A 12,558-nucleotide genomic window follows, 5' to 3' on the forward strand; every position below is an offset into this window, starting at 1 on the left:
TAGCATTAAAGTTGTAAGTGTATAATATACAAATGCCTCACACTACTGTTACTAAATGGTGTTGAATGTTCTCAGACATTTGATGAAGCTGTTACATTGTTGGAAGGTATAAGGGGAACCTAAGGTAGAATTTTCCTCACCAAATACATCTATAAATGAAAATGAATTACCTGTTTACCAGTGAGTAGCTTTGCAGACAAAGGGTCCTCCAGCCTTTACCTTCCATCTCTCTAGCCTACTTGCTTTCACTTGACTCAGTTCAAGATGAAGTAAATGCCTCACTCAAAGTTAGGATATTAAGTATGTGAAATGCGTGATTATCAGTAGAGCGCTAATAAACACTCACCAGTTTATCCTTTCACCTGCATGTCTACAAATAAAGGGGAGGCGGAGTCATGCTGGTACACACGATCGGCCTCAACTTGTAGACCTGTCTGTGAGGAGGACAGAGGCAGCAAGGGAGGGGTAGCTGCCAACAGAATTACAATACAGAACAGTGAAGTAGCTGTAGACTTATCAAACAGTAGAAATATCGTCTCTCTTGACTGTGTTCAGATACCCTCTTTACTAAATGCTAGATATCCATTTGTGGCGTTGAAGGAAAGCGCATGTTTAATGGCGTTTTGGAAGTCTCCGCGGCGCTCTCCGGGTAGAAGAGGAGACATTACGGCGCGAGTTAGCTAACGTTAGCTCGTTAACAAGGTCAGTTTGAATTTTGTGTTCTGTCGCTGTTTTAGTACCAGCATCATTAGAAATGCCATCCTCGTCACCTTTGTTAACTCGGCTCATTTACAGAATTGGCATAGACTCCCGTCCACCGACAGGACGGGTTACCAGCTACATTTGTTATCAGCATTCACTCTTGACGTTAGCTTGTAAGTTAGCCCTGCTTGGTGGCTATCACGGCTCAGCCCGTTTGTTCTTACTCGACTTTGGTGTTCCACGTTTGGAAGTTATGGAGCTGGCTCACGTTAACGCTGCCTTGTGGAGGTTATAGCGCAGAAGCAGGCTTTTGTTATTAACAGTATCAATAGTGCAGCATGTCTGAGCTAACGTCAGCTGCAGTAATCTGAGAGAACTGGGCATTTGTGCGGTGGTTTCTACAGCAGCAGCAGCTCGCTCCTTGTTTTCCGCCTAGAATAAAACAGGTGCACCTCTGCGCTAGCGATGGGCAGATGCAGGTTAGCACTCAACGCAGCCGCTTACTGCGTTTGCTGTTTTACATTTTTGCGCAGATTTTGGGACAATATACCCCATTAAAGACATATTTGAAGTAGTGTGGGCTGCTAAATGATTTATCAAGGTTGAACGTCGTAGGTGGCGTTATCATTTACAAAGGCCTCGTCTGCCGAGTCCAGTAGAAACGGGGGCAACTGAAACGGGCCCGGTAGCTAACGTTTTTTAGTTAGCTAACGCTAGCAGTAAGACTAACTGGCTAGCAGACTAGCTACTGGGACACAATTTCTGTCCATCCAGAAACATTTTGTTGTGTTAGCAGTTTCTGTGTATTGTTGAATCACACTTCCGAAACGACATCTGTTGTCATCAACCACAGGGTCTTTATTGGTGCTGATGTTACATTGGAAGAGGCTGGTTTAACCCAACTTGATATTAGCGTGAATTTCCTAACGTGTTTAACGTTGCAGTAGTTCCAGTAGCTTTGCTTTAACCTTATCATATAACGAACTGGAACATGTGTGGCAAGTAACATCACAATCATTAGCAGTAGAATCTGTCAGTCAGTTTACATAAATTACGAAAATCAGCTGATACATCACAACAGCAGCTAATTTTCAGACAAAAGTGTTACTTGCTGGGAAGCTTTACAGAACAGTAATATAGCGTTGCCAATGTTTTACACTTGAAACTTCACTCTTGTTTCATACTTAAGATATTTCTGAATTCATAAAAACGGCCACAAAATGATTTGTTGACTTCTACACTGGGTTTTGACAACATACAGTAGTTTTCCTGTAGCGTGAAATGAGTTTGCTCTCAGGTCATCATGCCAGGTTAGATTTTCACTCAGCCAAGGCCGATTTTGTGTTTTCTCACCACATATTTCATTACTTTGTTGAACAGTGCAGAGGGCAACACAAGGGAAACATCCAATTGCGAAGCAAGCTTGTCTTGTGGATATGTTTGTTATTCAGCTCATGCACTATCTGGAGGCTGCTGGATGTGGTACGTCAATTCAATTGGCCCTGAGTGCCACTGTGCATCAGAGCCCTAATTATTTTTGATGGTTTTCAAGTTTTAACTACTGTTGAACTGCAGACGACGTGGACACTGTGGTTGTAAACGGTTTCGTCCCCCTAGTAGGGTAGGCCTCAGTGTGAAATGGGCAGAAATCACCCACACTCAAGCCTCTATCAGTCTATTGTTTACTATGTATAAAAATGGCCTGTCACAGAAACAATGAGGGTTTAATAAGTTAAGTGTACATACTGTTGGAAAATGAACAAATTGTGTCATACTCAACTCCCCAATATATATTCAAATTAACATTTTTATATGAGCTGTGGTTTAACACTGGGGATTTTGAAACTATATTTCTTAAATGTTTGAGCAAGGGTGCCATATAGCTTGGCCCCAGTTCTGTCATTAAGAAATTATCATGATCGTAACAATGAGTCACAATTATTCCCTCTTTGAGCATTGTGAAATTTCATTGAGGCAAGTTGTTTTTTAAAAATAGACTTTGTGCTTTGTTTGTGGACTATTTTACAGGCAGTCATTGTAGTGAAGTAACCTGAAGTTTTATCCAAGTTTTTAAGGTCAATCCTCTCAACTACAGGCAACATGGCTTCATTTTGCTATTTTGTTAAGGGTTAAGCCATGTTTTGATTGTCTGTTTTTTCTTAAAATGACATATCTTTGTTACTGTTAAGGTTTACTCATCTCAAACGCATCCAATTATGCACGTTTCATTTTATTATGGTTTGTTGCTCATTTGAACGGCGTGTTGAAACACTACAAATCAGCATATTAAAACGTTTCATATTTCTTAATGAGATGTTGTTTGAATTGGATTCTGAATTACTCACACAGTGTGAAATGAGAAAGTGATAGAATCTAGGCCACAATGTGAAGCGCTTACTTTGATGCTCAGATGTTTTTGTGTGTGTGAGTGTGTGTGTGTGTGTGTGTGTCTCTGTGTGGCAACAGCCTGAGGTGAGGTGTAATACTCATATCTTAATTAAATTAAGCTTATGGGCAAAACCTATTTTCATGTTAATGTCTGTGTTTTACATATAAACACAAATGGATGGACGAATCAGGCAATACGTTTTGTCTTTACTCTCATCTGACATATTGTAGACCATTGAACATTCACCCTTTAAGTATTCTTGTATGACCATGTCTTAAAGAGAATGCTGAGTGTTTTTCATTTGTCTAGGATTTCCAGAGTCAAATGGGGGCTGCACAGGGGGAGAGGGTCATGGGATGTAAATCCCACTGAAGTGACTCAGTAGATGGAGATCCTAGATAAGATGCATGTCTCAACCTGGTTAATGGTTGAGGTGAGACGTGACTCAGTATTCTCTGTAACCATTGTGTCACTGCTTTTTCACTGTTGTTTCCAATTGCTTTTTCTTAATTTGATATTTTTGAAATACTTACACATACATTTCAAATTACATGCAGGATGGTGGAGGGTACAGGATCCCTGTGGATGAGGACTGAATGTATGTTATAGTTTTCCCATCTGGCTGTCTGTCAGAAACACCACACTAGATACTTGCAATAGATGCAAATCATCATCATTTATTCTGAAAGTAGAATACACAGGTTACACAACATATAGTTACTGTTGTTTTGTCTTGCATACAGTAGCCTACATGTTTGTGTTAGTCACTAACACTAGATGATCTACTGACACAATAGATTTTCCCAGCAAACAAATGACAAACTGTTGCTGCCTTCGGATATAGGTTTTTGTCCAGTGATGAATCATACATTTTTAAATGCAAAAGCAGTGGGTTGGCCTGTGTCAATAGCACTGGTCGAGCTGTGTGCTACTATAGAGCTACTAGCTCCTTACAATTGTATGATCAGATTTGAATATTATGGGCAGTTATTGTAAAAAAGGAGTGAAGGAGATGGAGTAATCCATAGAAAGTGTCAAAAGTATCTGTTTGTGGTAGAATTTTTTTTATCAGGTTAAGAGAAGGCTGGATTATGGTTCGTCAGAGAGGTCAGAGATAATTTCAGCTACACAGTTCATAGTAATATAGGCTTTTGTTTGTCAGTGGCTTTGAACATTTCAAAAATAAAGTGACGGAACATTCATTATGTGTTTTGCAAAGTTTCAATTGTAAAGGCCACATACATATACAGAAGGCTGTGTTGTTAAATATTTTTGTCAGTCCCATATGATTTAAGCTTGGACAAAATTTCCACTCATGATGTCTGAATCTAATGACTTGTAAGCCTTTCAGAAAATGTATTCCCTTCATTCTTGTCCTTTGCAACATGATATGGGAAATGATGCTTTGTTGTTATAGTTAAAGGTTCTGAAAATCCTAAAAGGAGTCAAGGGTTTAAGGTTGTTCTGATCACTTTTATTTGTTTTTGCTTTGACACCAATCTGAACTACTGAATAGAGGTCTACACAGAATCTGCAGGATTTACTGCTAGTTCCCAGAGATTCTGATCACTGCCACCTGCAACAATGTTTGCTATTGAAAACCTTTCTGCCTCATTCAGCAGGGAAAATACAGGCACTCATGTGTTTAATAAGCCACTGTTAGAATATATAAATTGCAAACAAGTTTTATGAAATGGGTTTAAAGGTTTCAAAAACAGTTTCAGACAGTAAGAAGTAAAAGTGAACAGAAACATTATGGTGTTATCCCAGTTTCTCAGATACTTTATGTAATTTCCTTTAGGAACGGATTCAAACCAGATGTTTGAATATCACATGTCAGAGCAGCAGTGATAGTTTTATTGTTAGGATTTAGATTGGAATGGTAATTCTTTTCTAATGTTATTCAGGTTTAAACAAAATGTGTAGTCGATTGTCTGATTTGTCTTAAAAGAGAGCAAGTGAGAAGAAAAAGTGAGTAGATGAGTGAGAGAACTAAACTGCCTTTTATTGTGTTTGTTTAATTTTATATCTTATCCCAAAACGGTGAGGCTGAGCATCTGTTACTGCCTATAGTTAGGTAAACACATGTATATTTTGATTTGTGTCTTGTGTACTGTGAGATCCCTGTCCCATTGCAGTGCAGCCCTCTTTTATGGGCCATTCCTTGCATTAGTCATCTGAATATTGCAGGGTTAGTTCAAACAGCATAAAACTTGTTATAGGGATTGGTCTTGTATATAATGACTGATAACATAGTGTAGTTTCTAGACCAGAGGGTTGTCCGATGATTGAAACGTGTTGCGCTAAGACCCTCTGTAAGAAGTCTTCTGGCAATATTTAGGATTGTATAAGTTGACGTCATAACCTTGTGCCAGTCAGGCATTAGGATTCCAGGCAATTGGCTGACCCTCCTCTGCCAGTTTGTGAGTGCTACAGGATTGGGGTTGGCTGGGTCAGCACAATGGAGGCTCTAATTCCAACCCTCAGGGTACCTAATTAAAACTTACAACCTAGACAAACAACCTTTGACACTCATACATCTCATGAGAATGGCTATTACTCAAAATACAATGACAGAGAGGTAAAGATTAGCAGGATATTGTGTTGTTATTTTTAAAGCAATGTTTACACTTTGATATTTTTGAAAATTTAAATGTAAAATGTTAATAGAAAATTAAGATAACCCCCTGCGATTTGGTAAAATTTAATTCCTTCGTTAAATGAATTGCATGCGTTTTGGGCAGTGATTTAATCATTCCCAATATTGCTTCAGTTATTAATTGTAGTGGGAAGACAAATATTATGATCACTGTTATCCACTCATTCATTGCTCCATGTGTAATAGACACTGAGTAGTTTACCATCTAGTGAGCCATAAATTTAAATTTCAGCATTAATTCTCATATCAAAAATTGAGAAGTTATAAATCATTGTTGATTTGTGTCATCACTGAAGGATGTAGGGTACTACAGTACTATCTGCTTTTCAAACTAACTAACAGTATTCTTTCATGCTACCAACATAGTTTGCAATATACAAATTATGTTGGTAGTTTTGCGAGTAGATCTGTTGATCAGTGAGTATGAATTGTTATGAGCAGGAACTTTACTGTGAAAGCAAAGATACTAGTATGTTTGTACTGATGTTTTTTTCTTTTTCTCTTGTCACTCGTTTTTTTTTTGTCGTTTTTTTTCTCTCATATAGCGGGCTGATATGGCTGTCTAACAGTCTGCTAAAGATCTCTTCATGGATCACAGAGGACAACAAAGAAAAACCACCACATCTGTGAGCGTCACCAATAACTAGGGAATCTGACCCACAAACATATCATCAGACTGACTTCAGTGCATGTGGCCTCCTCAGTTGTTCATAGACATCCGTTGGGCAGCCCAAAGGCCTATTGCTATGCACTATAAAAGGAGAGACATGAGCTGTGGGGATGCTGGGAGGAGCAGGCTTCTTTCGTGCAGGACTATCCCTCTGGTAATAGGGCTTCTGGTGACCATGGCCCAGGGTACAGTGCCAGAACAGCAAGAGACACTGGTGGAGATGATATCTGTGGAACTAGAAGCTTCCATGCAGTCCTCTGTACTCTCTGAGCTCCAGGCTGCTGCATCTTCAGTCGGTGAAGGGCCGCCTACAGCCATCCCAGATTCCTCTACAAAGAATGGGGGAGTGCACACTGGCATACCTGACTCCTCTGCAATCGTGGGCCAGGTGTTCCAGTTGAAGGTTCCCCCAGGACCTGCCAATGCAAGCTGTAATATACATGTAAGTACACTGTACACTCAATATTTTGATAAATCCATTGTGGATCTTCTGTGGGAAATATTTGGCATGTAATATTGAATCCCTCATAATCTAATAATAATGTGTTGGTATTTACAAATAATTTCATGTAAATTATTTAACATAAATTTAATGGGGTCAGAATTAATCAGTCCGTATTTGTGTTTAAAAAAAGAGACTCAGAATAACAAAGGGGTATGGGAGGACTTTGTTGTTGTACCGATAGACTGAAGGTCATTTTTTTTTCTTTTTCATTTGGGTGGTGGTTTTATTTGTGAGTACTAGCTTCAGGGTTTACATAAAGTCTAAAATGTATTCCTCCTTAATCTGGATGTTAATGCTGACTAAAAAAGCCGAAGGCTGAACCTAATTTTGTTACAGTACAAGCTTTAAAACATTATTTTTGCAGCGAACGGAATTATAATGACATTGAAAAATACTGTATTTTGGTCTTAGCTGTACTTAGATATACATACAAGTGTATAATAAAAGTATAGTTGACTCTATAGAAAGAATAACTAATCACTGAAGATGTGTGCAGTTATATAAACTTACTAAAAACATTCACTACCTGTTTTCCCCTACAGGGACTACAGTGGCCAAATGGAGCAAAATATATTTTTTTATCGTCGTAGAGATAGATAATTCAGTATAGTATTTATTCCTTCATTTTTGATCACTGTATCACTGCTGATTGAAGCTGACTGTGGTGCAATTTGTTCCAGTCAAACTTATGAATGAGATGAGATGATTATTATTGGCCCAAGTGGTGATGCAGAATGATATCCTGTCATACAGTAATAACTCAAAATGAAGAGTGATGACTCACATAGTTGTTATTATGAATAGGAGCTCACTCTGCTTCCTTTTCATATTTGGCAAGATTTTGTAAACTGAATGGAACTGGGAGGGTGGTTGGGAGGGGGGAGATAGTGAAACCATTTCTGCTTTTACCTTCTCCCTCTACCTCTGAAAGTTTGGCATTCATCTCAGTGGTTTTTCAACTTCCTGTTTCACTGGCAACTTGTTCAACATGACACGGAGAATATCTCCTCGATGTTCCCACAAAGATGTACTTACTTTTCTCTGTCTTATATCGTTATACAATGTAAGCTCCTAGTCAGAATTAATAGTTTTCAGCCATCACTTTGGTCCTCGTAACTTTTCATGATCATTTGTAATTATTTTTTATATGATCACTTAATGAAAGTTAGTAATGAGTTTTGCCTTGCTGTATGAAAGTTGTATCTCAAAAGTACTTCTGTAGTATAAAACAATAATTGTGATTATGGTTTCTCATCCTGCAGCTCACTGAGATGGGAAGGGAGACTTTACCCTCCTGGTTATATTGGGACAAAGAAAGCTGCATTCTGAGAGGGTTGGCGCTGGATCAGGATAAAGGTGTGTATCATATCTTGGTGTCTGGAGAGGAGTTAATTGAGAAGACTGGCAGCCAATTGTTCCCCAGTACGGTCTTCTCTATTGAAGTATACCCAGAAGAAAGAGCAGACAGTGAACCAGCCCTGCTCACTCTACAGTCTGACATCAGTGGCCTCCAGCCCTTCACGTGTGGCTCTGAGGAGCCTGTAACTGTCCTCACTGTCATCCTGGATGCTGACTTGACGAAGATGGTTGCTGAACAGAGGGCCAACTTACTGGGCATTATGAGAAAATTCTCACATGTTCCCCTAGAGCAAATGAGGGTGGTACCTGTTGTCAACAACCGCTTATTTGACATGTCTGCTTTCATGGCTGGACCAGGGAATGCTAAGAAGGTGGTGGAGAATGGGGCCCTCCTGTCATGGAAACTTGGATGTGCCCTTGACCAGGGTAGCATCCCTGACATTAGCAGTGTCCAATCATCAGCAAAGGATGGGAACATGTCAGCTAGGCTAGGGTACCCAGTGGTTGGCTGGCACATTGTGAACAAAAAGCCCCATGGTGTGAAACGGGTCAGACGGCAGTTGAACAACACACCTACTCCAGTGCCCTCCCTGCTTCCTCCAACTACCCACCCAGAGCCCCCTATACGTGTTGTTCCCACCCCAACTTCACCCTCTATTGCCCCAGCAACAGACAACTCTGCTCCCCCTGTCCGAGGACCTTTGCCTCTTCCAGTGAAGCCCACAATGAGGGTCAGAGATCAGATAGCCCACACACCTGTTTTTGGGCCTCCCCAACCCACAAGAGTACTAGGAACTACAAGCACCATCCCTATCCAGCCAACCATGACCCGGCCTACATTTGTAGAGGCCACTGCTGTGCCAACATCACCAAGCACCACCAAAAGACCCAAAACATCTGCCACAAGGAAACCCAAGAAACCCAAATCTTCCACTCCAGCTCCCCGGGAACCCAAGTCCACCACAGCTAAACCGCCCAGACGCACCACTCCTCTCTCTTTGGCTCCAGACTTGAATCAAACCCCAGAGATGCGTAACCCCATTGATCAGGTGAATGCATGGGTTGGCACATACTTTGAAGTTAAGATCCCTCCTGATACATTCTATGACAGGGAGGATGGTACTACTGATAAACTACGTTTGACTTTAAAGAAGACCCCCAAAGAGGCAGTGAATGAAACATCTTGGATCCAATTCAACAGCACAATCCAACTTTTGTACGGCCTTCCAGAGGAGCATCATGCAGGGAAACATGAGTACTTCATGTTGGCCACTGATAAGGGTGGAAGGAGCATCATGGATGCTTTTGAGGTACGAGTCAACCGTTGGTCTATTAATGACAAACCATCAGTTGTGTTTGCTGCTCGTTTCCATGGTGACCCCAAAACTTTAAGCAATGATGTTCATAAAAAGATTCTTTTGACCAAAAAGTTGGCTTATGCTCTTGGTGATCGCAACAGCAGCACAGTGACCCTGAGAAGCATCACTAGGGGCTCCATTGTGGTTGAATGGACCAATAACAGTCTCCAGCAAAGTCCTTGTCCAAAGGACCAGATCACAGTTCTCAGCAACAGGATCTCTGATCCCCAAGGGACACCAAAACTGGCCTTCATCAAAGCCATGGAGCCAGAATTCAAACCCATTAACATATCCATTCGTGGTACAAATAAATGTCAGAGCTACACGTTCATTCCACCAGGAGAGGTGCCATCGCCTGTTCTGCCTACAGCTACACCCTCACCTGGGACAGGTCGTAGGAGTAGTGATGATGTTTACCTACACACTGTTATTCCTGCTGTAGTGGTAGCAGCCCTGTTGCTCATAGCCGGAATCATTGCTATGGTCTGCTATCGCAAGAAACGCAAAGGAAAGATGACCATAGAGGAGCAGGCCACATTCATCAAGAAAGGAGTCCCCATAATATTTGCAGATGAGTTAGATGATTCCAAGTCACCGCCGTCCTCCAGCATCCCTCTTATCCTTCAAGAGGAAAAGCCCCCACTTCCCCCTCCAGAATACCCTAACATGGCTGGCCCTCATAGTACCCTGCTTAACCAGGATCTGCTGGAGGAGTATTCCGTTTATCAAGATGATGATCCTAATGCCCCTCCTTACCAGCCCCCACCACCATTTACTGTCCCCATAGAGGGCAAAGGCTCTCGCCCTAAGAACATGACCGCGTACAGGTCACCACCTCCCTATGTGCCTCCCTAACGCACACTGGAGCTTTCAGTTTGGAAAGCAGGTGCAATGTAGGGATGCTTGTTGAAAACTACTACTGGAGTAATTTTTCATGTGTTCAATGAAATGGCTTTGACTTTGTAGACGCAAGGCAACCATACCCATATATTTGACCACAATGGATAAGACACTGAATCGTACAATTCTACTACTGGCACAGGGCAAATGGATGGGGAACAGTTTGTAATTTCGAACACACTCTTTTTTTGTTTTCCTTCAGATCTGCTTTTGACTTCTTGCATATTCATTTTTGTCTGTTTTTGCCAAGAAGAGTCAGTTTTATCTTCAATGATGTACTATTTCTATTGTATAGAAAATAATAAAGAAGCAGGAAAGACTGAAGCCCACAGGGCCTTTGAGCAGATGTCACCATGACAACAGACTTGAGGCTCTCCCTCACAATGTTAATCTTTATGAGTTCTATATCACTCTTATCTGTCCTTTGGCTAGGTTTACTAAGATTTTGCACCTGTTATTTCTAGAGGGGAATGAAATACAAAAAGCCAAACTGAAAGCATGAAACACTTTATTTACACAAAAATCAGTTTGTATCTTAGACTTTGATCTTTCTCTGTTCTCTTCTTTGCTTTGCTCCCTCTTGACAATAACATGCAAACCTTGCACTTATGCAAATTCTTGTTAAACCTTGCACTATGTGTCTTGCACAGAATTGAACACAGTAAGTGGTAGTCCAATAAGGAGAAAACAATTCTTTTTGTATCCTTGAACTCACCACATGACTGAGATTCCTCTGGTACTTGATCACAAAGGACATTACACTGATCACGCCTGTTGTAGATGTAGCCTAATTAAGTTACAAAACAAATAATGACTTTTTTTTTTTCTTAATGTGTGCCACTGAACCTGCCTGTGAGATGACTGGTTTTGCTCTTGCCAAGGTGATGTCTGTGGTCACAAGGCAAACCTTGTGGGGTTGCTACAACAATATGAAGGGGCCAATGAAATGCTGTGGTCCACAGCAAGGTGAGAGTAATATTGGCAATATGGTCAATGAGGTGGATCCACTGTCTTATATTCAGTTGGTTTTATTGGTGTGTGGGGTGGGTGGGCTTAGAGTACTGTATCATCACTGCTCTGCCTCTAGGTGTTGCACTGTTATGTTTAGTGCATTGCCTGTTGTCAGTTCAGATGAGGCATGGGGACAAGGGGATGTACATAATTGTGTGCCTGTGAAATTAAACAACTCCATAATGTTAGTGTTTTATCAGTAAAGTTAGTCGGGAAAGGGGGGGCCAGAGTGGGAAATAATTTTATTTTTTAATTGTATGTCTAGATTTATGATCACAATCATAAAAAAAATGAATTTATAGTTTGTGAGGGTACAAAAGAACATTTACTTGCCTATCACAAAAAAATGCATTATCTCAATATGATGGGGAACAAAGAAACCACAACAATATGTGAATTATGTACATTTCATATCTGATATCACCATAAGAAAAAATGGATAAAAATCTAATGTTTTTACTGAGTTTTGATACAGTCTTAAACTTGTTTTATGAAAATATATTAATAAAATGTAATACTATTTGTAAAGCCTCAAAGATTGTGTTTTATTGAGAAAGTGGAACTGGATTAAAATGATGTTTTCAGCACAGATGTTTATGTATATAGGTTTATTAAAGAGCTAATAAAAACATGTTACCATGGAAATTACAATGCAATATACAGTAAACTCAAAATTTGCTATTATACTATACAGTATTATATTTACATGGTCAAAGAAGATACAAAAGCAGTTACAGCTTTTTTACAACTGGAAGAATTAAGTGCAAATTATGAGATATTTTAAGGCTAGTATTTTTTAAGTCAAATATGTGATTTTAGAATATCTTACACCCCTCTTTGCTTTCTAAATCCTCAATACAGTTTATCCTAGTAAAGGACCTGTGGCATTTTTGTAGTCTTGCTTGACAGTATGTTATATTCTTGACAGAATTTCTAGAAGCAGGCTCCAATCTGCTCTAATGGTTGGCTGGTTTTGGCTATAACATGAGCTATACACACTTCTTT

General features: G+C 40.1%; 1 protein-coding gene across 1 annotated transcript; it reads left to right on the forward strand.

The window, feature by feature from the left end:
* The first annotated feature begins 423 nt into the window (after nt 1-423).
* On the forward strand, nt 424-12,075 carry LOC111667184 (dystroglycan 1-like). The gene is made up of 3 exons (XM_023422807.2): nt 424-702; nt 6,296-6,862; nt 8,188-12,075. Exons 2-3 carry the CDS (start codon nt 6,440-6,442, stop codon nt 10,495-10,497), a joined length of 2,733 nt encoding a protein of 910 aa, XP_023278575.1. The 5' UTR covers nt 424-702; nt 6,296-6,439; the 3' UTR covers nt 10,498-12,075.
* The last annotated feature ends 483 nt before the right edge of the window (nt 12,076-12,558 follow it).

This window comes from Seriola lalandi, unplaced genomic scaffold (genome assembly GCF_002814215.2).
Source record: "Seriola lalandi dorsalis isolate HSWRI2012SDOR001 ecotype SW California unplaced genomic scaffold, Sedor1 jcf7180002054685, whole genome shotgun sequence".
Lineage (NCBI taxonomy): Eukaryota > Metazoa > Chordata > Actinopteri > Carangiformes > Carangidae > Seriola > Seriola lalandi.

What these genes read in the sequence shown, in the direction of transcription:
- LOC111667184 (XM_023422807.2), top strand. Translation starts at nt 6,440, where the DNA reads ATGTGGCCTCCTCAGTTGTTCATAGACATCCGTTGGGCAGCCCAAAGG. An exon ending in ATGCAAGCTGTAATATACAT is followed by an intron (nt 6,863 to 8,187) that starts GTAAGTACACTG and finishes CTCATCCTGCAG; the next exon opens with CTCACTGAGATGGGAAGGGA.